The 27,652-nt window shown below is 35.9% G+C and overlaps 1 protein-coding gene and 1 long non-coding RNA gene across 3 annotated transcripts; both read left to right on the top strand.

Annotated features, from left to right (window-relative positions):
- Positions 1-1,781: 1,781 nt before the first annotated feature.
- Positions 1,782-6,564, top strand: LOC147477601 (uncharacterized). 2 transcript variants are annotated; one of them, XR_015208972.1, is made up of 3 exons: positions 1,782-2,259; positions 4,957-5,352; positions 5,941-6,564. It is a non-coding gene; the product is annotated as an uncharacterized LOC147477601 (long non-coding RNA). The 2 variants fall into 2 exon arrangements; XR_015208971.1 differs by lacking the exon at positions 1,782-2,259 and having other exon boundaries at positions 4,703-5,352.
- Positions 6,565-25,718: 19,154 nt separating this feature from the next.
- On the top strand, positions 25,719-26,591 carry LOC147477600 (uncharacterized). Its single transcript, XM_086586042.1, has one exon. The coding sequence runs from the start codon at positions 25,719-25,721 to the stop codon at positions 26,589-26,591; it is 873 nt and encodes a 290-aa protein (XP_086442168.1).
- The last annotated feature ends 1,061 nt before the right edge of the window (positions 26,592-27,652 follow it).

The following is a 27,652-nucleotide window of genomic DNA, read 5'->3' as shown; positions in this document are numbered from 1 at the left end:
ATTAACATGATTTATAAAGGGGGCATACCTCAAAAGAAGATTATTTGAGACAAAATCAGGAAAATTTCGACCGTACGGGAGGTTTTCGAGGTCAATATTGAGCCCATACCGGTAAATCCTAATCTGGTATCGACCAGCATTCCATGAGCAATAATGTTTGTTCCAGAAGACTTATCAAAGTTATGTTGCCTCATGACTAGGGATGTCAATGGGTTTTGATAACCTGATAACCAACCCGAACCAAACTGATAAAAAACAGGTTCGGATTTGGTATTTCGGGTTCGGTTCAGTTCGGTAATGTATCCACTTTTCAGTTCCGATAAGCTATCGGTTTGGTTTCGGTATTTGGTTCCACCAAACCGACATTAACCCGAACCGATAAAGTGGTATTATAGTAATATCTGTAATTAGTTTGGTATAAGTTAAAACAAAATATGTGGCTGAGACCCACTGATGAAAACTATCTACGGCTAAGATCCAATCTTTTAGTGAGAATTTAGATTGACTGTTTCACACCCCCCTCTCCTCTCTCACTCTCTCACTCAACAAAGCAATGCATGATTCTTTAGCCACAATTTCTTCCAGTACGACTTTTCTCTCTTCAAATAAGGTATATACCTATTTAATTTTACTTGCTTAATTTTTAACAACTCAAACATTCTCCTCTCTCACTCAAATATTTATTGCATTTGTGTTTTTTATTATTCCATTGCAGTGCTTAAAAAACATATTATGTCTACTCCATCGTCGAGTGTTAGTTTTGTTGCTAAAAGTAATACTATTGTGATTGATGATGGGAAAGATGAAAACACTCAAATTTGTAAAGTTACGCCTGCTAAGAAGTTGAGGTCTGTTGTGTGGGAAGAATTTGACATGAAAAAAGATGAGAAAGGAGTGGATAGAGCCATTTGTATGCATTGCAAAGAGAATTTTGATGGGAAAAGTACTAGCGGAACTAGTCACTTGAGGTCACACTTGAAAAGATGCTCTCGTAGGGTGAAGCCAGGGGTCAGGTCAACAATAACTTGTACCACTCAAGAGAGAAGATGGAACTGCTTCTATCAAGAATCACAAATTTACTCAAGAGAGGATTCACCGTGATCTGTCCAAGATGGTTGTGAAACATGAATATGTTTTTCGTATGGTGGATCATCTTTATTTTAGGGAGTTTGTGCAAAACCTTCAACCACTTTTTGACCTTAACAAGCACAATACACTAAGGACTGATATTACTGAACATTTTAAAGAGGAAAAGGTTTAGCTATATCGTCTATTAGAGAAGCTTTCAAGCCGAATCAGTTTAACAACCGACTTGTGGACATCTGAAAATACAAAAGATTCATATATGTGTGTAACTTGTCATTTTATTGACGATGATTGGGGTTTGAGGCAAAAAATTTTAAACTTTCTGAAGCTTCATTGTGGTCATACAGGGGAGGAATTGGCTAAAGTAATGATGAACTATTTACTTGTCCGGAACATTGATAAAAAAAATTGTTTGCTATTACTCTGGACAATGCCGCATCTAATAATACATTGATTGCAAGGTTAAAGGGGACTCTCAATCGAGATAGTTTGTTGGTATCGGGTGGGGATTATATCTACATCAGAATTGTCAAAAAAAGACGGGACCTTAAGACGGGCTTGGTCGTCTTTAATTTAGGACGGGCTTCCTAGTCCCAATTGAGAAAAAACCCGTCGTGTGGTTTATCTTGAATAATTGTCTACGTTTTTTTTATTGTAATTAATATAAGACGGATACTTAAGTCTTAAATGGGGTTAGATATTGTCGCTATGAAAAGGACCCCTCTTCAGCCATCACACACGTCTCTCCAAAACTATTCTTATCTCGTGTGTGCTTCCCTTCTTCCACCCCTTCCCAAACCCTAGTCTACTGAAACCTTGTTCAACACAACTGTGACCGGCGGCTGTTGTTGGTGAATGAATAAGCGGTCTTGTCGTGATCACCGTGTGATGTTCTCAATGGAATCACCTGTTAAGTAGCCGCTCTTATTAGTGCCCTCTTGGATCGATTGCTTTTATCGCTATTATCGTTTTGACGAAGCTCCCGGTGTCGTCAACGATGATGAAGACGAAGACGGCCTCTTGAATCAATCTCGCCGATTAAACTAAACAATCATTCTTTTTAAACGAAAAAAAAATCAGCAAATGATCGTGAAAAGCAAAGACCTCCGTAGAGCTAGATTCAACTTCCCCGAGCTTGACCGAGGAAAGATAATCGAAGAAAGTGTGACTGAGGTATGGGTTTCTCATTTTTCCCTTTACAATTCTTGTTTGGTTTTTCAGTAATCCTTTTGATATGTTGGACTTGTGGGTTAGGGTCTAAGAGACGTGCTGAGAAAATGAATTTTTTGTTGGGTTTAGTTCTGTTTTTTTAAGTGATTTGGATTGAATCCCTTGAATCATTGTGTTTTAATTGTTTAATGTTTTGATTTAATTGAGAGTTTCTAGTAATTTGATGGTTCAAAGGTATTAACTTTACTATTTTTATGGATTGGGGTTAATGAATATTGGGTTAATTGTATGTAATTTGGATTCAATTGAGGATTTGTATTGTTTTTATGTTGTGGGCTTGTTCACATGTAAATTGTCAATAAATTTGAGTCAACTGAAAGTTTCTGTGATTTTTCTTGTCTAAAGTTATTAGTTTTATTATTTTTGTATTGATTGTGTGGTTTATAATGGCTTTGGTATCAACGTTGGTGGAATTTGATGAAAACCAAACAATTTGGGAAGTATTGGAACTGTGGATTCTTTCTGACTCGACGAAGTAATAGAATAGTTCCACACCCTTTGACTCATCTACATTAACGTATCTGAATTTGGAACATAACTTCACCAATTAAAATGTGCACATATAATTTAAACATGTGTTTCATTTTTTGCTATGTAATCATGTTGTTTGCACAAGACATAAAGATGAGATAGTAAGTAATTAGGAACTCACCCGGTTTCAAGTTGGAATGGGAGCAGACCTGGATAACCTGGTAGAGTCCTTACTTTTGAGCGGGAGAGTGCTACCACTTCAAAAGAAGAGCATTCTAGTAGAAGCAGCACAAGTAGAAGAATAAAATGTTTCGGTTCACGGGACTGTTGTAGGAAAATAGGATGGGCTTCTTTACTAGTTATGTTATCGAAGAAGAAGAACATAGCAAATTTGATAAGAATAGGTCAGTGTTTCTTTGAACAAGTTGTGAAACTCTGAAAACGATTTGCTTTCTATCAAAAATGAGTTACAATGGTTTATGCAGGTTCTTTGTGGATTGCATTGTTAATTGGGATTGTTATTGGATGGGTTTGGAGGCCTAAATAGGTGTGTTTAGAGAGAGATAAACTGGGTTTTTCCAGTTTCAAAAGATTCTTCGTTGTCGTTTGGTTCTTTCATTGAGTTCTAGCTCTAATTGTGGATATTTTTTACTGCAAATTTTTTCACGCTTAGTTTAAAATAGGACCTTACAATCTTTGTGGAGTAGCTAAAGTGGATTTGCGTCACATTTAGTTTTGTTTGATATCCATTGGTGTTTTAAACCAGGCCAGGGTCTTTGGAGGATGGGTTATTCTTCCATGAATTTTTGTCATTCTGAAGTTAAGTGTTACTTCTTTGGATTTTTATGAACACTGTGATGACTATGTACAGTAATATATCTGTCCCTACAAGGATTAACGCATATCGAAGTCTCAATATAGATGAAACTCTTGTTTTTGTTTGAATTTATAATCTGAATATATTAATTTCTATTTATAGTAGTCCTTTGAGATTTTAAAAGAAAAAGCTCTAGGTTTGATCTCCTACAAAAACCATTAAATATAAAGAACCATGATTCTCTTAGCATACATCCTGTAATTTTAACCAACAAAAAAATAATAGAATTGCGTATATAACTGTCACTACAAAGATGCATACACTAAGGAAATTATTACAAGTGGAAAGGGCAAAGTGATTTCCAACAAAAACCTAGTTTTATCCAATGGTTTCATTCAGAATTTTAAATCACAAGAAAAAAAAAAACTAATTGTTGAACATATTAGTGTAACATCCATCGTTCAAGAACATATTTCTAAATCAGGTATTAATCTTGGGAAAAAAAAGTTGTTGAACTTGTTGGATATAACAAATAGCTCACAGCCAAGGTTCACATTTACAACCTGAGGTGTAAATTGAACACTAATTAACTTTTAGTTGATACGTCCTTCGTGCTAATGGATGTATCAATTAAAGGATGAGTGTGACTTATGGATTTTTTGTTTCAGTAGTTTGTTGGTTACTCTAAGTATCATGTTGTTATTACCCTTGGATGATAAGGTGGATAACATATCCGTAGTTAGGCCCATTAGTTTGACTGTATTAAGTTGTCATCATTTTCTTATTGCAGTGTTGGCTACTAGAATGTATTTAATATTTCTTCAAATTAGCTCCTCCGAACAGGTGCCTCTGCTTTCAATTTACACCTCGTAGGTTGAGTAATTGCTAATGGACATATTGTCATAGTGTTTATTATTGAATCTTGGGCCTGTTATGTGGTTTATAAAATTTACGCTGTATAAGATAGTAATAATGCATTATATTTATAATGAGAAAGGAGTGCCAGGTCCTACCGCTTTATAACTTTCTGGTGATCACCATCTGGATAGTGGATAATATCTATGTGGATGATGAAATTTGTCTTACATAAAGGTGTATTATTGCAAGTCAACAATTTTTACTATGCTATAAAGCGTTCAAGTGCTCTTTCTTCATCCTCTATTCTGTTTGTATTTCATAGTAATTTTTTTAATGCTCCATCTTTCTTGTTTGAAACACAATTTAGTTGGATCTTGTGGTTGTGTCGATATGACGACCCACCTTCTCAGCTTATTTTTGGTGCACAGTTTCAGCTTTTGTGATTTACCGATTCTGTAATTGTAGTGTTCTTAGATATTTCTTGTGTTGTGCAGAAAAGGAAAATCTGTGTTTGTATGGATTCCCCAGTGAGCAGTGGGAGGTTAATTTACCTGCTGAAGAGGTTCCTCCCGAGCTCCCAAAGCCTGCATTTGCAGTAAAAAATTTCATCTCTTACTGCAAATTTCATATATTTTTTCATGTTTTTTTTTGCTGTTTGGTACACCAATTGGTTGTGGTAACTGGTACGCCAGGGTCTACATTACATTGTGGGTTCTCTTAGACATATTTGATTCATAAAATTTATGGCTCCAATGCATTTAACGATTCTTATAGTTGTGCAATTGTGGATACATATGTTGTATGGTGGAAATACTGATTGAGAAGGCAAAGGTTGTGGGAGCTCTGTGAGATGCAGGCAAAGGTTGAGAAGGAGATGGATGCTGCCGAAGGTAATTTGCTTAACCTTGAACGTTTATAGTTTAGTTTCTTTTAATGATCCTTTGATAATGTTAGAATTATATGCATAATAGGGATTTTTTCCCTTTAATTGTGAATCCATTATTGAGTAATGAGGAAAAATGAGATGGTTTGATCATGCTCACACTGAATTTACACTAGGCTTGTTTAACAGTTCTAGTTGGGTATACTGAAAGAGGCATGGTTTAAGGAGGTGAAAACGTATGGAGGTGCTAGTACTAGTATAAGATGTTACTTTTGCGAAAACTGAATGAAGAACTATGATTCGCTTGGGGACATTTTCTTTAGCATTCTGCATATGAATCATTATTGATGGGTGTATGATTACGTATTTGCCGTTTCCCGTAAATATTGCATTTTGTTATGTCTATCCTTTGGTTTGCTAGACTTAGATGTCGACTTTTCGTTTGTTAAAATTTTGATTGTACTTTAGCTTCAAGTTGCTTGAGAACATCTGACATTTCCGTGGTGTTTGAACATTGATTGTGATGCTTTTATGATCTAAATTGCATTGTCTGCATAGAAAGCAAGGTTTCTAGCTGATAAAAACACTTTTGTAGGATTACATGTGTGTTTATAGCCACATCAGTCTTGGTGCTCAACTGCTTATGGTCGGTGTGTTGCTGATACTAGTCATAGTGTGGTGGTGGTGTTGGCACGTGATCTGAGTGTGTGCTGGCTGGTGGTGGTAGCGTGTGAGTGTAAAAACGAGGTGGCAAGATGTGAGTGTGTGTAACGAGGTGGTAGTGTGTGAGTGTGTGCAAGTGCTAGTGTGGTGGTGAGTGAGTGTGGCTTTGGTGGTGAGTGAGTGTGGTCTTTCAGGCCGGAGTCTTCGCCGCTGGGTGGAGTGTGTGCCCGCCGCCGCTTCTTCGCCGCAGTGTCAGCCGCCGGGCCGCCATGGACTCGCTTTGGTGCTCGGCCGGTGCCCGCTTCGGCCGGCATCGGTGGTGTCGCTGCCATGGACCTGGCCGGGTGCTCGGCCGCTAGTGGTGGTGGTGTGCCTTTGGTGATTCACACGAAAGAACAAAATGTGCGTGCAAAGGTGATGAAGACAGAAATTTCAAATTGTTTTTTCATTATGTTCTTATTCTTCTTTGTATACTTTGAAAGCCTAGTTGTTGGCAATCATAAGCTTGAAGATATTGTAAATTGGAAATTATCAATGTATATATAAATTTTTGAAATGTGTTGTTTTAGTATGTTGTTTGACTAATTGATTTTATCATCTGAGAAACCTTAAATCAGGTGGGGTCTGGAAAAATAGATTCTACAAAAACATATATATATTAAAAAAATTACCTTAAACTTGTACGACGGAAATGCATGTCCTAAACTAAGGACCCAAATTTACGACGGTTGGTAGAGTTCCAGTTTTGGAAACATGTAGTTGCATTGGAAAACAAATATACGACGGTTTTGAGAGTCCTATATTTAACGACGGCATAAACTGTCTCAAGTCCGTTGCAGTTCTAATTCAACTTACCACACTCATTCCCGTCGTTAATATTAACGACAGGGCTATTCGCGACAGAGTCTGGGACACTATTTTCCGTCGTAAATCTGGATTTAGGACGGATTTAACCGTCATTTTTGGCCATTTCTGGTGTAATTTCATATACGTTGTACAGCCCATATCATCAACCTTATTGTTAAAGATGGTCTAGAAGTATTAGGAAATACTTTGAAAAATATTTGAGAGCGTTGTAACTATGTTAGGCTTACACCTCAAAGAAAGACGAAATGGCAGGCTGCAATTAATCAAGTCAAAGTAACAACAGAAAAGTCTATTTCTCTTGATTGCAAGACTAGGTGAAATTCAACACAAGAAATGCTTGAAAATGCACTCGAGTACCAAGAAACTTTCATGTGTTTAGACCAACGAGATGATGATTTTAAGGTGAATCCTTCGAGAGAAGAATGAGACATGGCAAGAGCTATTTGCAATTGCTTGAAAGTGTTTGCTGATTCAACAAACACTCTTTCAGGTATATAATTTAATAAGCAATTCCTTTTTCAATTCTTTTGTAATTGGTTTATTGTTTGATATAATTAAGTGAGTAATCATGCATGTTTCTGAATGTGTACTTTAGGTCAAAAGTATCCAACTGTAGACATTTATTTCTCTGAGGTTTGTGAGATTCACTTGAGCCTTTTAGAATGGCAAGACAGCCCTATATTTAGTGTGCAAGTTATGGCAGGTAAGATGACGGAGAAATTTAGTAAATACTGGTCTGATTGCAGTTTGATATTGGGAGTGGCTGTTGTGTTGAATCCAGAGTTCAATATTAGATTTATAGAGTACTACTTTCCAGATATTTACGATGAAACTTCGGTCCCGAGTCGCAGACAAAAAAGATTAAAGATGTCTTAGTTCATATTTTTACGACATATGATTCCATGAGTTGAAGTGGTTGTGCTAATACATAATCGACTAGTGCAGAAAGTGTGGTTAGAAAGAAAGCTAGAAGAATGGAAAATTGGTATCTGTAAGAAGTTATTGTTGGTATGCAAACAAAATCTAAGTTGGAACTTTACTTAGAGGAATCTGTATTTCCACTCCAAGGTGTAAGTGTATTGGATTGGTGGAGGATTAACGCTCCCAAGTATCCCACTTTGTCAAGGATGGCGTGAGATATTTTGAGTATTCCAATTACTTTGGTTCCTTCAAAATCAACATTCAGTACTGGGGGTAGAGTGCTATGTGATAAACGCACATCATTGGGGATTGACATGGTTGAAGCTCTCTTATGCACACAAAGTTGGTTGCCAGGAATTCCAGCAGGTACGTATAGTTAAGTTTACTATTGTAATGGATGAATAATATATTAACTTGTAAGTGGTGTCTATTGTAATTTATAGTTACATAACTCGTCAGTTAATTTTTTATCTCAGATTCATCTACATCATTCTCTTCAATTAGCACAAGCAAAACATATGGCAAAGAATGATGCAGTGGTAGGAGCTATCAGTTGAATTAGAAAGCTTGGTATGTTTTAATTACTGGATTTAACATTGTTTTGAAATTTCTCTGGTTGCTCTTGATCTTTGTAGACACTGAAGTCCTTCCTCGAGGAGACTTTGGATTCCATCCATGATTCTGTATTGGATTCTGTGCCTTCCGATATCCCTTCTTGTGGTGAAAATGCTTTTGGTGATGTGCGGGGTTCGTTGCCTCTTCCATATAGCTATAGAGAACAAGAAAAAGTATATGCTTAGGATATATAACGCACATTTTAAAATGTAGAGAGCTGCAAGGTTAAAGTCACCTACACTTAGTCTTGTGCTATTTCAAGACCTCACTCGCTCTCGCGTGAAGGAGTCTCATGAAAGTATTACCAGTCCTGCTAAAGGCTTGTGTTTGGCATTGTGGAGCAAAAATGAGTATGTACAGAGGGTGAAAAGGATACTCCATACTGGAACTATATTTTTTGATATTAAAGTAGATTATGTTAAATTGGTCAGCATGCATATGTTATCCACGGAAAGTCTGTTGGTGGTTTGATTGTAATACACAAATAACCCAACCCATTTATTGTTCTTTACTTCTTTCTTTTTTCTGGGTTGATGTCATTTGAACATATGCTGACATTTTGGGGTTGTTTTATTTTGGCAGGATTTATTTTGTTTGGAAGCTTGCTTTGAGAGTTTGCTGGATGTGACCAGTAGATGCAATGATATGCAAAAAAAAATCTCTTGATTTTGGGGTAGTTAGATTTTGGCAGGAGAGGATTTACTTGGAAGCTTTATGAGATTTTGCTGGATGTGATATATGTAAAAGATCTTGAATTTTTCACTTGGTCTCTTATTTAGTTATTTTGGACTACTTATCAGACCTTTAATATTTGGTCCTAATTAGCGGTTCAGGTCGGATTGGTTTCGGGTTCACTAAATTCTTATTAGTTTGGATCGGTTTCGGATTCATTAAATTCTTATCGGTTTTGATTGGTTTTGGGTTCACTAAATTTTTATTGGTTCGGGTTCGGATTGACCCTGCCGAGAGAATAAGAAATTTTCAGTCTTGACTTTGTTCTGACTTTTCTTCCTAACTATCCACATAATAATGATATGGCTCATACAAGTTATCTAAAATATTTTAATAATCACGACCCTTATCTACTGTAGGGCAATAGTGAAATATTTTTTTTATGCATCTCTCCGTTTCTTCGTCATTTTTTCTCTGATTTAATATAATTTTACCCATATACCATTGCATATTTACAAATTTAGTCCTGTTTACTTTTTGGGTTGGTCAACTATTTCGGCTGAACTAAGAGCATCAACAGATGTTACAAATTAATGAACATCCTTCTAAACAAAAACATGTTTGCAAAGATGCACCAGTGATAATGGTTTGTTGGTTATAGATACTGGCATGATGCATGTGTAGATGTTCCAAATTAATGAACATCCTTCTAAACAAAAACATGTTTGCAAAGATGCATCAGTGATAATGGTTTGTTGTCCGCACATGCATCATGCTAGTATCTATAACCCCCAACAAACCATTATCACTGGTGCATCTTTGCAAACCAGAAATCTCAATGGGTCTCTTTGGTTTGTTATTCTTTGCCTTTTCTTCTACACTGGTACTGCACAGCACTGCCCAAACCTATGTTAATGTATTTTGTTTAGGAGAAAATTACACAACAAATAGCACATTTCAAGCTAATCTCAGCATCCTAGCTACTTTCATCTATGTCCAATAATAATAGCACTAGTCGAAATAATACAAGATTTTTTACCTAAACCGTGAAAAGAAATTCAGATGGAGTTTATGGGCTTTTCCAATGCAGAGGTGATTATACGTCTAAAGACTACAAGAAGTGTGCCAAAACTGCAACTGAAGAGGTCACAATTTGGTGCCCGTTCAAGAAAGATTCAGTTCTGTTTTACGATGAGTGTTTGCTACACTACTCCGACAAGAATTTTATATATTTTATGCAGCTTGATCCCACTATTTATTTGGTTAATACAAGAGATATTAACGTTGATCAGTTCACTTCGAGACTGAAAATGTTGATGGAAGACATAGTGGCACGAGCTGTTTCTAATTCATCTAGTTTGTTTGCGGCTGGTGCAATAGAATTCACAAGCTCTGAGAATATACTTGGAATTGCTCAGTGCACTCAAGATATAAGTACGAATGATTGTTTTAGATGTCTTAATAGATCTGTTTCTCAGCTTTCATCATGTTGTAATACGCAACAAGGTGGAAGAGTTCTTAAACCAAGTTGTGTCTTAAGGTTTGAGATTCTTGTTAGAATAGTTGTATTGAAACAGCAACTAAAGTAGAACAGAAGGAACAGTAGACAGCAGTAGCAATGAATAGACAAGGACAGTAGTAACTAGGAATAACCAAGACGCGGATTAGGCTGTTCTTAAGGAAAGATTTCGCCCCTTCCAAGTGGTGTAAGAAGGCAAAGATGGCGTCTTCCTCCACAGGATTCAATGGTTAACAGCAGTCGACTTTGCACTAGAACAGACTACCCTCTAGAACAACAATATAACTCTCTCTGGCGGCTACAAGAAGAAAAAAAGAAGAAAAAGGACTGGTTTGAGTTTCTGTTTCTCTGAGTTGAGTTTCTGATGAAGTAAATTCCCTCTATGGACTCACAGTCCTATTTATAGAGGTTAGGTCGGTCTCCTAAATAGATAAGGAAGAGAGACCAACTCCTAATAGAACACCGAAACTTGCTGCTCAAGAAAAAAGCAAAACAAGTTTAGGCTATTGGTCAAACCACTACCCACAACAGTAAGCCCAAGCCCAAGCCCGAACCCCACCCGATGTGGTGGATAACCAATGTGGGACTATCTATTATGCACTAAAGTGGAGAGAACACCCTTTGTTCATCTCCTCCACTTTGCACACACACACTAGTATTTAGAAATACTTATAGAGATTCCAACAATCCCCCACTATTTCAAAATACTAATAGTCCCCCACTATTTTGGAATAGGATATTACAAAAGAAATGGGTTAACTAAATGCCAGAGAGAATCGAAAAAACAATGCGTAAGATACTGGTGCTTTACGGGCTTGAACCAGTCATAGGGTAACATGTCTTATAATACGTGAAAGTGGTGGATTAAAAAATCTTTGAACCAACATTCCCTTGTAGTAAAATAGATCACATGCACCCACACTGCTCTTTCATTATATGCCTGTTCTGCGGTGTTGCGCTTTTTGGCCATTGCACTGCCTGTGTTCCATAAATGCTCTAGAGTACTTGCCCGTATACTCATAAGAACCGACCCAGTTCTACATTCACGTAGGTGGATATCCATCAAGTGTACATTGCAGTTAAAATACACTATCTCATTATAAAATGGACTATGGATTCCAATAAGAGTAAAATAACTCATCCTTACTCATTGCAATTCTAGTTATACAAAGTATACTATAGTACCATCTCGCCATAGGGTGGGACGTCTCAAATAAGACGATAGTACTGCAGGACGACGAAGTGACTTGTTTTTCCCTTTGAACCTACTTCATAGGATCTCCAATCACATAGGTAGGGTTGGGTTGCCGTCGCCTATATATATGGGCATAAGTCCCATCCCCCTCGACGTATAACCACTTGCCTCCAAATAAGTGGTACGGTCAGACATGTGGCCAAACTAAGTCCGACCTAACATAATATCTAGCAGCTACTTGATTAAGTTATATCTCAAACTTATGTATATACATTTCCCATTGCACATTTTTTTTATGTCTTAGCTATTGCAATGAGACAGTTGCAAAGCATAGACACATCGAGGCTGTTTAGAGCCAATGGGAAGATTTGTCAAGAGATTGCTAACATACTCAACATCATCACATGCCTTTTATGAGGCGATTAGCTTGGATAATATCCAAGACATTTAATTTCCACCAAGGGTAAACACATAAATATTACTGGATCCAGTTTATAACACATTACCCTTCCAACAATGATGGAAATCTACTAAATATAAGTCCATAATCAATGGCTCCGCTATAGTACCTGGATAAACTGACAATATACATCCAATGTTTCTTATAAGAACAATGGGTTATCAACTCAGTATGCCATTAATGTAGGCAATGTCATGTCTCACATATATAATTCATCAAGTACAATAGGCTACCAATGATATTGACATATTTAGTATGAGAAAACACAAGTAGATTATTTTTCATAAAATGGATATTTGCCACAAAAGGTGTTAACGCATGCTTACTATCAGAATAGAAAAATATTTCTATTACGTGCTAAATAATATAATAAGACCAACATGAGTTATAATTCCTATATTCACCAGTCATTCAATTCTGTAGTGCCCAAAATTCCCTTAGACCATCCGACCGGTCTAGTTTAAGGTACGATGTGGGCTTCAACCATATTCAAACGTCAACATTTTGACAATTGAATATAGCAGTTACATAAATGAGTTTAACAATATAATGAACTATCATTTTCAATGACGGTCTATTATGTGTTTCAAATAAGAATTTCTCTGTCTCATACACATTCTCAATGGTAGCACTCATGATATTAAATCATCTAAACAAAGAGAGATTAACACATATGTCTTGCTTTACTCTAAAGAAAAGACACACCTTTATCAACAACGGTACTTTGACATCCATATGACACTAATATGTTGTTGAATTGCTCATGCCATTTATAGGCGCTTGAATCAACTCATACAAAGATTTAACTAAATTGTATACCTTCAGCTCATCACCTGGTACTACTTGGTATTGTAGTTCCGCACAACTACTCAACAAGAGTCTTTAGAATTTTGTAGAAGAAATTCTAGTTACATGAGCAAGGTTTCAAAGTAGTATAAATCTTGTCTCTGATTGAAACCCCTTGGCTATTATTATTAGCCTTGTATTTTGCAATATAACTATCACATTTTAGTTTTCTCTTGAATATCCAATTCAACCTATAGATCCCCCAATAAAACAAGAGTCCAGTTTAGAGGAGTTGTATCCTTCAAAAAAGGATACTTCTCCAGTTTATAGGTTAATGAATCTTCCTCAAGAAACATATAAACATCATCACCATGAATGGTGGATATACTCACTGATAGTCTTCCAAATTTCTTATTCAGAAATTATGAGATCCTCTTACGTAGTTCATTATGAACATCAAACCACTCTATGCCAATTTTACAGAAAGCACATCCTCAAAATAAAATTAGCATATAAGACATTCAATAATAGTGTGGTATCTACAAGATTGTTATCACGCATGACAACTAAAACAAACATCACTATTATGAGTTTCACCAATGAACATCTACTAGGTAGTTCTAGGCCTCAAAAATATTTCTTTTAGATTCATTCACAATAGCCTTGGCAAGACACCCCCCACATTTTGAAACATTTTTGGATAAGCCCAAGACCTTTCCATACTTTGTAATTCAGTGTATTTCCAATTATCTTGTGAGGTAAACTTTGGTAAAACAGTGTCATGCATATGGGTCACAGCCCCCTACAGTTTAATGGTTACTCAACCTAATCAAACTTACATGCAAAACACAGTATGCCGCTACAAATACTAAAAGAAACAACAACAATAATATGCACTCTTATGACAAGAATATACTTTACTCAAGTCTATGATTATGGATCATATTAAACATAGTCATATTATGTTCATGCTATCTATATGAAAGGAAATCCACAAATGATTCAAATGAATTTTAAAGAATAGAAGAATTAGATGAAAAAAGTTTTACCCAAGATAATATCATTACCATTCTTCTTTTCATCATTCAACATTCCAACTTACATAGAGAAACAATCCACGCACTTGTACATCATCTTGGCTATTTATTCATAGTCATAGGAGGATAATGCCTAATAAGACAATCCACAAGCGTTACATCTCCTTATCTAAAATAGTCACTGGAGGATATTGTCTAAGAAGACAATCCATAACCTTATATCTCCTTGACTAAATTAGGTTTAGGAGGATATTGATTGTTTCCCATATTGTTTTCTCTCGTAGACAACGGTGCTCATTACTTAATAATATATGATATGGTTAAGCTTCATGTCAATGTTAAATAATGCATTCATGCCAAACATGGTTAATATCATATCATAGGTTCAGGAAAAGGAAATTTTAACTGTACCCCTCATAACAAAATGTATACGATATTAAGCAAATCTAGCCACTGAATATGCAAAACAACTAAGGATTCCACCTCCTCTCCTTACATGAGCTCAGGCAAGATAGAATACCCTATCAACAATACCTCAAGTACTACCACAACATATAATGACTCAACCCATTAATATCTTAAACTAGAAAAAATTTACCAATAAACTATCATCGATAAAGTTCAAAGTAAATCCACGATGATTAATATCCAAAACTAGTATGCTATACAACTTTAACATATGCTCTATTGGATATAAGCTACAAGTTACTTCATCTAACATGTATTTTCACAACATTATAATCATAACCATCGTCTAACAACATGTACACTTAATAGAGGTAAACAATTATGCATTGAATACATTATAATTACTATCCAAGAGTGTGGTTGATATTAACTATCTTGAGGTCTCTCTTAGACCATCTACATACATCTACATATGTACAAAGAAAATTAATATAAAACTACTTCTAGTCAAATTAATTAATTTCTTAGTGATAAACACGTATAATTTGTTTACTAGGTTATTAAAGAAGTTTAAGCTTAAGGATTTTCCTCTTAAGAAAACCTAGCATGCAACTCAATGCAAGAATATCATCATATAATCAAACCAAAAGAATTATAAAGAGTGAAAGAATACGATACCTAACCGATTGAAAAACCGGATTACCATATTTTCCTCATTCCAGAAAAACAGTTCAAAAGAACTGTAATTCTGAACCAGCTTAGGACGAATTGGGTATCAAGCCTTATACCACTGGAAATCTATTTGAATCAGCTATCTAACACAAAAAGAGGATTGCAAAACCGAGCTCTGAGCTAAAAGTTACAGCAGTTTCTGTAATGAGCGACGCAGCTGTAAAAAATATGAACTTTGACGTTTTTCTTGATAGAAATCTTAAATTTGACTCCCACAAACGTAGGAGAAAGGTCTACAACTATATAGGGTTTGATAAACCACAAAAGATAAATTAAGATTCAATCTTTAATTGGTTTCCCTAACAAAAACAAAATTATCAGAAAATTTCGTAAGTCATAACCCAATAACACAAACAATAACTCAAAGTAAAAGACTTATCTTTTGATTGTCGTATTTAAAGCACTCTCCTTTGTTCTACTATGAAATCAGTCTATGTTGTTAAAGCACTTTTTCCTTAAGATTGTTAGAATAGTTGTATTGAAACAGCAACTAAAGTAGAAACGTATGAAGGAGCGATGAAAAAGAGATAAATGAAGAGACAAGGACAGCAGTAACTGGGAATAACCAAGGTGTGGATTAGGTTGTCCTTAAGGAAAGATTTCTCCCATTCCAGTGGTGCAGAAAGGCAGCAGTGACGTCTTCCTCACAGGATTCAATGGTTAACAGCAGTCTGACTTTGCACTAAAACAGACTACCCTTTAGAACAACAATATAACTTTCTCTGGCGGCTACAAGAAGAAGAAAAGAAGAAAAATGACTGGTTTGAGTTTTTGTTTCTCTGAGTTGAGTTTCTGATGAAGTCAATTCCCTCTATGGACTCACAATCCTATTTATAGAGGTTAGGTCGGTCTCCTAAACAGATAAGGAAGAGAAACCAACTCCTAATAGAACACCGAAACTTGCTGCTCAAGAAAAAAGCAAAACAAGTTTAGGCTATTGGTCAAACCACTACCTACAACAGTAAGCCCAAGCCCAAGCCCGAACTCTACCCGATGTGGTGGATAACCAATGTGGGACTATCTACTATGCACTAAAGTGGAGAGAACACCCTTTGTTCATCTCCTCCACTTTGCACAAACACACACTAGTATTTAGAAATACTTATAGAGATTCCAACAATTCCCAATGGCTTCTTTGGACCGGAAATAACCATTCCAGCTCCAGTTCCTCCCACTTCAATACTAGCACCACCAAACACGATACCAGCATCACTAAACACGAATACAACCAACCGTAAGCGATCAAACTTATATTAAGCAAATTTTCTTGCAACGAAATTTAATTTGCTAACTTGATTTTCTGAAATAGGGCTTTGGTGCAAGCCTGCAATGGGCAGCAAGCTTTATTAATGCAAGGTTTAATAAAAGAATTTTCATTTAGTCATAGCAAATGGGTTTAATAAACTTGCTTCTCATGTGAAGTGATTACTCATGATGCTTAAGTTGTGCACTCTAAAGTCTAATTCCTTTTGATTGAAAGTGATGTTTATCTTATGTTATCTGAGCTGCAAATTTTAGAGTTTTACCAATAGGTGCAGTGTCTTGCTTTGTGTATGTAAAAAGGACTGCACTTAAGTTTGTGAGTTAGTAAAATACTCTGTCTTACCAAGTTGTGTAGGACCTCATTTAGTTAGTCCAATAAATAATTTGAATAGAAGAAAACCGCATGGAGAGGGAGACTGAAAAAGATTAAGCAATTAAGGTAATTATATATATTGATTTATGATTTTTTTTTTCCCTTCTATATCAATAGCTCAGCAAACGAATTCATCCAAAAGAGTTGTGATTATAGTAGTTTCTACAGTAACTGCAGTGATACTAACGACAACCGTCATCATTTTTTACGGCTTAGGGAGGAGGAAAATTGATAGAGGTCAGAATCTTTACACAATTACACACATATTCTGTTCTATAAAGTACGTTGGTGCATTAACATATCGAATACACGATTTCACCTTCATGTGTGGTGTTTTAGAGCTACGCCATTAAAGGCGCAGTAACTAGTTAGACCCTGGGCCTAGACAACAGTACATGGGCACTCCTAGGCGCGCGGCGCTAGAGATGAATCTAGAGTCTAGGTGGAGGCTAAATGTGTATTTGACTGCATACTTTTAATAATATATATCCAAAAAGACAACATGGATAACCCAGATATATATTATAAATTACATACAAACTTATGATTGTTTATAAATAAATAAAGTTTCTTATCAAGAGCTTTATATATGGGTGATCTTGGACATACCCAACAAAACACTCCCGTACCCCATAACTAACATAAATTTTTGTCATACCCTAATAACTGCCTAAATCCAATAATATCTCCCATATATTATTGGGGTATTTCCCATAAGAACAAAAAGATTAAAAAAAATAACTTGTTTCCCCATGTATTTATGTTTGCTTGGTGATCCATTTATCAATCCTCAAAATAGTATGTCTTTCTACTGACAAATAATCGTTGGAAAGGCATTGGGTTTTACTTGATTAATTAAGTTCGTAGACATTAGATTGATTTGATATGTATGAAGTAGCTAAGCAAAATTCCCAATAAGGCACATCTGTAGGCAACCACATTACTAATCTATTAATAACTTTTTCTATTGAGATATTTTCTTTTGCATCTGTCCATTTTAGTTTTGTTTTCCTTCTACTATAATTTCTTTTCCCCATAAGCTGTGATTGGCATCGTGTAAATTTTGAATATGTTTTTCTCTTTATATGTTTCCAGTCCCGTTTAAGCAGTTATGCAGATAGATTTTCAGGAGAAAAAAATTATATGCATATCCAAAAAATCTAACTGGCATATGTACCAGTGCTCTTTGCCAGAAAATGTTATTTGGAAATTTTCGCTGTAGGATTGTACATTCGGAATCTTTAGTTGCTGCTGAATTAACTACATTAATTAACATAATGGAGACAAACGAAGAAAGCGGGAATTTTGCAAAGATTTTGAGTAAGTTCTCATTCTCGATCATGGTTCCAACCGTTGGCTTTTATACTAGGCTCTTCAAATTCTCTCTTAGTTCGTCTTTTCATCACTAAATAGAAATTATTCCAATATAATCCCTCTTAATAAAAGACTCCATTTGCCAAAAACAGAATAAATGTGTAGAACAATAAATTATGTCTATATGCTCTTAGTGAGACAAAGACGGCTTGAAAGACAGAGTTGAAGAAACAATGGGTAGGTAGCGGGTGATTATGTTTTCTCTCCTGCACAAATATCTTGTTTTAGTCACGTAGAGTAAATGACTTGTTTTAGTCAATAAATATCTTGGGCACGCCTAATAAAAAAGAAGAGTAATTTAGGAAGTTAAATATGTCTAAAATCATTTTATTTATTTATTTTAAAATTGGGGTATGGGAGTGTTTTATTGGGTATGTCCAAAATCACCCTTATCTAGTATCTATATACTAAAGACCTTTAAATGAGGATTTTCTCTCTCCTATGTGGCACTCTAATATGAGAGTTAGCATTTTTTCTATTATATGTGGCACTCTAATATGAAAGATAGTATTTTCTAATAGCCTACAATCCCACTTACATAGAACCTCTTTGGAGAGTTTGAGTGTATTTCTAATTTTTATATTTGGAGAGTTTGAGTGTATTTCCAAATCTTATATATTTGATCAAATAAAAAAAAATTACTAAAAAAATAGGTGATTTGTAGAAGGTGATTTCCTATTACTATGAATCAAACACTTTTAGTGTTCCAATTCTTATGTATTTGATCAAATAAAAAAAATTGCTAAAAAATAAGTGATTTGTAGAAAATAGGTGATTTGTAGAAACTAATTTATATTTGATCAAATAAAAAAAAAATTGCTAAAAAATAGATGATTTGTACAAACTAATTCTTTATTACAAATCATACAATTTTAGTATCTATGATAAAACACCGAGTTATTCCGAATATATCCTTAACGTGACCTCAAAACATAGTTAAAAACAATTATACAAAATATATAATAGAAAATGAAAAAAAAAAATAACGGCAAAGCAATAATGACAAATATTTTAAAATATATATAATACTGAATATAAAGTAGAGACCTTTAAAGGAGAATTTTCTCTCTCCTATGTGACACTCTAATATGAGAGTTAACATTTTTTCTATCATATGTGGCACTTTAATATGAAAGATAGTATTTTATAATAGTTTACAATCCCACGTACATGAAACCTCTTTGGAGAGTTTGAGTGTATTTCTAATTCTTATATTTTGAGAGTTTGAGTGTATTTCCAATTCTTATATATTTGATCAAATAAAAAAAATTACTAAAAAAATAGGTGATTTGTAGAAGGTAATTTCCTATTACTACGAATCAAACACTTTGTGTTCCAATTCTTATATATTTGATCAAATAAAAAAAAATTGCTAAAAAATAGGTGATTTGTAGAAACTAATTTATATTTGATAAAATAAAAAAAAAATTGCTAAAAAATAGGTGATTTGTAGAAACTAAATCCCTATTACAAATCATACAATTTTAGTATCTATGATAAAACACCGACTTATTTCGAATATATCCTTAACATGGCCTCAAAACATAGTTAAAAACAACTATACAAAATATATAATAGAAAATGAAAAAAAAAATAATGGCAAAGCAATAATGACAAATATTTTAAAATATATAATACTGAATGAAACTAACGTCAAAAAATAATTAATGGGGAATGAAAAATTGGATGCAAATGCATCGAACTAACCTCAAATAATATTTAACGGGAAATCAGAAACTGGATGCAAATGAAAGCATTAAACTAATCTTACATAGTAGTTAATAGAAAATTGGAATATGGATACAACTGCATTAAACTAACCTCAAAGAATAATTAACGAAAAATCAAAACTTGGATACAAATACATCAAACTAACATAAAAAAATAATTGTCGGGAAATCGGAAACTGGATGCAAATGCATTGGGCTAACCTTCAAAGATTAAATTAACGGGAAATCGGAAGCTGGATGCAACTGCATTGAACTAACCTCAAAGAAAAATTAATTATAAATTTGGAACATAATGCAAATGTGTGGAACTAATCTTAAAAAATAATTAACGAGAAATCGGAAACCGAATGCAACTGCATTGAACTAATCTCAAAAAATATACTGGATGCAAAACCTCAATAAATAATTAACGAGAAATCGGAAACTGGATGCAAACTCATTGAACTAACCTCAAACAATAATTAACGGAAAATCGGAAACTAGATGCAAATGCAACTTTATCAAATAATAAACACGAGAAATCGAAAACTGGATGCAAATGCATTAAACTAATATCACAGAATAATTAACGGGAAATCAGAAACTGGATGCAAATGCATTGAACTGACCTCGAAGAACAATTAATAGGAAATTAGGAATTGGATGCAAATGTATTGAACTAACCGAAAAGAATAATTAACGATAAATCAGAAACTGGATGCAATTGCATTGAACTGATCTCAAAAAATAAATAACGGGAATTGGAAATTTGATGCAACTGCATTGAACTAACCTCAAAATATAAATAACGAAAAATCAGAAACTAAATGCAAATGCATTAAACTAACCTCAAAACATAGTTGGGTTATATGTTGTGGGAATGTCTCGATAAGTATAGTTTTGCATTTAAAATGATGTTTATCTTATCTCTTTCCGTATGATTGGGAACTCCTTGCTATTCAAGTAACTTCAATATATATGAATTTCGTTTTATTAGGCAATCTCACAAAATTTCAATCAAACTTCTATTATTAAACAAAAAAAATGAAGTTGAAGGATTTTATCAAATGTGAGTTATATTTTTTAATGGAGAGTGAGGTTTTCACGTTATAAGAAATTTGGTTGAGTGATCAATATAATATTAATATAAAATAGCTATGCATATTTGCAAATATTTTTTTAGAATAATTAATATAACAACACCCGTTCGTAGATAATCTTTGAAGATTCCACATAGTAAGTCATGCATAATTTAAAGAATAATTAACGAGAACTCAGAAACTGAATAATCTTTGATGATCCCACATAGTAAATTAAGCATAATTTACTTTTTATGTCATGTTTGCAAGGACACTACAGATGGATCAGTAGAAGTTGGTATTACACACCATATTGGATAATTATAAGGAAATCGGAAACTGGATTCAAATACATAACTGAGCTCAAGGAGTAATTAGCGGGGAATCATAAACTTTATGCAAATTGCATTAAACTAACGACAGAGAGTAACTAACGGAAAATTAGAAATTGAATGCAAATCCTTGAAAAATATTTAACGGAAAATTGGAAACGGTATACAAATACATTAAACAAACCTCAAATAATAATTAATGGGAAACCGGATGCAAATGCATTGAACTTAACTCAAAAAATAATTTACATAAAATCAAAAACCGAATGCAATTGCATTGAACTAACCTCATAGAATAATTGGTGGGAAATCGGAAACTAAATGCAAATGCCTTGAAATAACCTAAAAGAATAGTTAACGGAAAATCAGAAACCGGATATAATTATATCGAACTAACCTCAAAGCATGAATAATCAGAAACTAAATGCAGATGTATTGAACTAACCTTAAAGAGTTATTAATGGGAAATTAGAAACTGGATCCAAATGCAATGAACTAATCTCAAAGACTAATTAACGAAACATTAAAAAATGGATGAAACTACACTAAACTAACCTAAATGAATAATTAACGGGAAATTATAAATTTAATGTAACTACATTGAACTAACCTAAAAAAATAATTAACAGAAAATTAGAAACTTGATGCAAATGCATTGAACTAACATCAAATAACAATTAACATAAAATCGAAAATTATATGCAACTGCATTGAACTAACCTCAAAGAATAATTAACGGAAAACCAAAAACTGAATGCAACTGCATTAAACTAAAATCAGAGATTAACTAACGGGAAATCAGAAATTGGATACAAATGCATTGAAATAACATCAAAAAATGGTTAACTAGAAATTGGAAGTCAGATGTAATTGCATCGCACTTACCTCAAAGCATAAATATCCACTTTTTTAGCCTTCTCATATGAGTAATTACAAGTAATTAGGAACCCAAAAAAAAGGTGAGTTTATAAAAACAGACTTTTACATGTATGCAAATTGTATAGAAATTGTAAACTATCGAACTAACCTAAAAAAACAATTAACGGGAAATCAGAAACTGGATGCAAATGTATTGAACTAATCTCAAAGAGTAATTAACGGGAGATTGGAACATGGATGCAAATGCAATGAATTAATCTCAAAGACTAATTAACGAAACATCGAAAATTGGATGCAACTGTATTGAATTAACCTCAATGAATAACTAATGGGAAATCATAAAGTGGATGTAATTACACTGAACTAACCTCAAATAATAATTAATGGGAAATCGGAAACTTGATGCAACTGCATTGTACTAACCTCAAAGAATAATTAATTGAAAATCAGAAACTTGATGCAAATGCATTGAACTAATACCCCTAAAATATATTTGTATTTTATGTAGGGGGAATAAATATCTCGACAAATATAGTTTTGCATTTTAAGTAGTGTTTATTATAATTTTTTTTTATTGTGATTGAGAATACCTTGCTATTCAAGTAGCTCCAATATTATCTTTTCCACATTGGGCATTCTCAAAAAATTTCAATCAAACTTCTATTATTAAACCTAACAATAAAAAAAAAAAGTCGATGAGTTTTATCAAGGTTTGGTGCTTTCTTTTTTATAGAGAGTGGTGCAAGAAATTTAAATGAGTAATTAATATAATTTTCATATCTCATAGCTATGCATAGTTGCTAATATTTTTTAGAATAATTTAATATAACGGCACCCGTTCGTAAGACACGTTCATGTGATAAATCTTTTCTAGTGGGAGTAGCGTATTCTTTGAGGATATGGAAATAATTAATCTGTTTTAGTGATTTGTACACATTAGTACGTAAGCCGAATGACGATGATTTACTGCTAAATCACCATAATCTAATAAAACTATTAATACAAGCTAGATCGAGTTTAAAATAATTCAATTTGAAAATTACGGATTAATATTCTAAACCACAAAGTGAATAGGCTATCTCAATTTGATCCCTTAGTTTTCAAGTACATATGCACCATAATCGCTGCTCATTAACGTATTTCAGTTTATTTTCAATAAAAATATATTCTGATTCAAAAATTTGCCGCTAAATCATTATAAATCTAAGAAAACTATTATACAAGCTAGACCGAGTTTAATATAATTATATTTGAAAATTATGGATTAATATCCTAAACCACAAAGTGAATAGGCTATCTTAATTTGATTTCTTAGTTTCCAATTACTTATGCACCATAATCGATGTTCATTAACGTACTTCGGTTTATTTTTAATAAAAATATATTCTGATTCAAAAATTTGCCGTTAAATCACCATAAATATAATAAAACTATTATACAAGCTATATCGAGTTTAAGATAATTCTATTTAAAAATTACGGATTAATATCCTAAACGACAAAGTGAAGAGGCTATCTCAATTTGATCCCTTAATTAGTTTCCAAGTACTTATGCACTATAATCGTTGGTCATTAACGTATTTCGGTTTATTTTCAATAAAAATATATTCTGATTCGAAAATTTGTGTGAGACATTTTGTAAAGCCTTTTCAGCACACAAAATATTTAATAGATCCCGGGCGTATGTCCGGGTCCAAAATCTAGTATATACTATAAACTAATATCACTTCTCTTCCAATTATTCTCAATAAAAACATTGGAGCAATCATTTGATATAGATTGGTATTTTGCTACTTTTATAAAGGCGTCACTCAATAAATGTTGGTTTATTCATTTTAATTTTATTTGCTATTTGGATGTTCCGATTACTGTATGGGCTCAGTTGAGGAAATGATGCCAGGTCAGCGGACATCATGAAGAAGGCAGGATAGTGTGATAGAACAAGAGCACATGAATTGAACTTAGGGGAGGACCAGGTCCGCGGGGCACCGAATGGGGGGTAGCTTAGTAAGGCCAACTGAGAGGTAGGCGATCATAGCTGGGAAACCCTAGAGCGTGGACGTGTTAGGGGTACGGCAAGAAAAGGAATAGTTGGATGGAGGGACAACTGGATGGTCAGGAAGCGAGGGGAAGGGATATAAAAAGAATGAGAAAGGAAGGGAAGAGGAGGCCGCACAATGGAAAGAAAGAAGAGGAGAGAAAGTGAGAGAAAAAGGAGGGCGAGAGGAACAAGAGGAGAATAGGAAGAGAGCCCTTTAGACTTGTAAGGAAAGAGTTTTTAGGTCTATACATTTGGCGCTGTCTGTGGAGAGCGAACAAAAGAGAAGTAGAGATGGCACCGAAGAGAAAGGTGGGCAGACCAAGGAAAGTACCAGTGCTGGAAACGACACCAAAGGCGGGGGTAAAGGAAGAAGGAAGCGGGAGAGCAGATTTGGAGACAAAGGAGACGAGGCTTATGAAGGAGGAGATCGGAAGGCTAAGGGAGGAGAACGACGGGTTGAGGAGAGAGAGGGAAAGAGAAGAGGAAGGACTGGACGAAAAAGAAAATGATAGCTCGGGGGAGGAAGGAGAGGAGCCCAACCTGGTGGAAAATCCGGTAGCAGGCTTGACAATTGAACAAGTGCAAGATATGATAGACAAGGATAGAGAAGCGAACCAACAGAAAGGGAAGAGCCGTGGAGGAGCGGCTAGCCAGGTGGTGGCGGGGCTAAACTGCAACCCTTTGGCGGACGACATTTGGGCTTCTGAGGTCCCAAAGCGCTTTAACCAGCCCCGATTCAAGAGGTACGATGGGAAAGGAGACCCAGCGAATCATATCCACCACTTCAGGCAACAGATGCCGTTGTGGCAGGAATCGCGGTACGATGGATTGCGATGCATGATGTTCCCGGCCAGTTTGAAAGGCGGGGCGTCGGATTGGTACTATCGGCTGCCGGCGGGGAGCATAAGGAATTTCCAAGAGTTGCAACACGCCTTCGTGGATCATTTCATACACCAGAAAAAGCGGGCGGTGGACATCGCGACCCTGTTCAATGTGAGACAAAAGTCTGCAGAGACAGTAAGGGAGTATCTCTGCCGGTTCAAGGCTGAGACACTGAAGGTCAAAAATTTGGATGAGAGGACCGCAGTTATCGCCTTTGAGCGAGGGTTGCGGCCGGGGACGGGAGTGCACCAGTCGGTTGCAAAGAATGAAATTGCAACGTTGCACGAGCTATATCTTCGGGTAGAGAAATACATCAGGTATGAGGATACTTTACCGAGGGAGGCTAGGAGATCAGGGAAAGTTGTTCTATCTTTGGATAAGGATAGGGAGCGCCACAAAGAAAGGGCTTCGGAGAAAGGAAGCGGTGGATACCGTGATTACCCACCGAAAGTCGAAAGAGCACGGGAAGGAGTTCGACGGGAGAATAGAGAAAGGAAGCCATATCGGGAGATATAGGTGACACCACTGAATAGACCGTTGAGAGAAATACTGCCGCTGATTAAAAACATGCAGGGATATGAAGGACCGCGGACTACACCAATAGAGCTGCCAGATAAACCGTTCTACGCATATCACCAGATGCGAAACCATGAGACGGATGACTGTTACGCTTTGAAGTGGATGGTTCAGAGATTGGTGGAGAAGGGTAAGATGAAAGAGTTTGTGAGGGAAGCACAGATTGATGAGCGCCTACCATGGCAGGATCAGTTGTTGGGGACTATACATGTGATTTTCAGTGGAGAGGTACTAAGTCATAATGCACATAGAGATAAGGTGAGAAGGACTGCGAGCATCCAACAGATCAATGACAGGACTACTATGCCGCGACCAAGGGTGGGATCAGCTGAGGACAGAGACATGATCGTCTTCAGCAAGGCGGACTTGCAGGCAGTGGACTCCCCACATGAGGATGCGTTGGTGATCACGGTGGCAATGGGCAATTATCTGGTGAAGAGAGTGTTAGTGGATTGTGGTAGCGCGGTTGATCTGTTGTTCAAAGGAGCTTTAGAAGAAATGGGAGTGGATCCAAGTCAATTAAGGCCTCCTCGCACTAATTTATACGGGTTCAATGGAAGTATGACAGACCCCCTGGGGGAACTCTTGTTGCCGGTAACCACGGGTCCTGTGACGGTATTCGCGCAGTTCATGGTGGTGGATTCTGCCTCCCAATACAACGCTATCTTGGGGAGGAGGTGGATTCATGAGATGAAGGCCGTCCCGTCTACCTACTATCAAGTGATACGGTTCCCAACTCCAACGGGCACATATGAAGTCCGCGGTGATCAGGTGACAGCTAAGAACAGTCATAGGGGAACAGTGAAGCGATTAGTGCACGGAACAGAAGAAGAAAGCTCCTACCCAAGGAAGAGGCAGGCATAGCAGTTACAGATCGCCTCCGCGGAGAGTAAGGGGCAACCTGCGGAGGGTCCGAAGATACTAGATGAAATTGAAGTGGTGAATATAGGGGATGGAGAGGAAGAGAGGTTCACATCGGTAGGATCTAGTCTGCCGGATGATTGGAAGAATAAGTTTATACAATTCTTGTCAGAAAATAGGGATGTGTTTGCATGGACTATTGAGGACGTTACGGGGTTAGACCCAGAATTTGCATGTCATAGGTTGCACATGAAGGAGGACGCCAAGCCGGTGAGGCAGAGGATGCGGAGTATCAGACCAAAGAATGCGGAGAGTATCCGCGAGGAGGTGTCACGGTTGAAGGGAGCTAGCATAATACGGGAGACAGAATTCACCGAGTGGTTGTCCAATGTAGTCGCGGTACCGAAAAAGAATGGCAAAGTGCGTATGTGCTTCGGTTTCACGGATGTGAATAAGGAGTGCCCGAAAGATAGTTACCCCATGCCGCGAGTAGATGAGTTGGTAGATAGGACTGCGGGGTACAAGGTGTTCTCGTTCATGGACGTGTCTATGGGGTACAATCAGGTGGCAATGTATGGGCCAGATCAAGAGAAAACAGCATTTGTGGTAGAATGCGGCACATATTGCTATACACGGATGCCATTCAGTCTGAAGAATGCTGGAGCCACGTTCCAAAGGTTGGGGGAGAAAATGTTTGAAAGCAAGATCCAAAAAGGGATTGAAATATACATAGACGATATGGTGAAAAAGAGCATGTCGAAGGAAGAGCATTTGGAGGGCTTACGGGAGACATTTAGTATATTGCGGAAGTATAACTTGAAGTTGAACCCAGAGAAGTATACCTTTAGAGTGACCACGGGCAAGTTCTTGGGCTACATCATGACACATCGAGGGATAGAGGCCAACCCTGAGCAGATAAGAGCCTTGATAGAAATGCCATCCCCGCAGAATGTAAAGGAGGTACATCGGCTAGCAGGAAGGGTGGCGGCATTGAATAGGTTCATTTCCAAATCATTCGACAAATGCAGACCGCTGTATCGACTATTGAGAAGTACTCCGGATTT

Source organism: Coptis chinensis, chromosome 9 (assembly GCF_015680905.1).
Source record: "Coptis chinensis isolate HL-2020 chromosome 9, ASM1568090v1, whole genome shotgun sequence".
Lineage (NCBI taxonomy): Eukaryota > Viridiplantae > Streptophyta > Magnoliopsida > Ranunculales > Ranunculaceae > Coptis > Coptis chinensis.
Note: the sequence above shows the minus strand (reverse complement) of the source record. Positions and strands in the feature narration are given on the sequence as shown.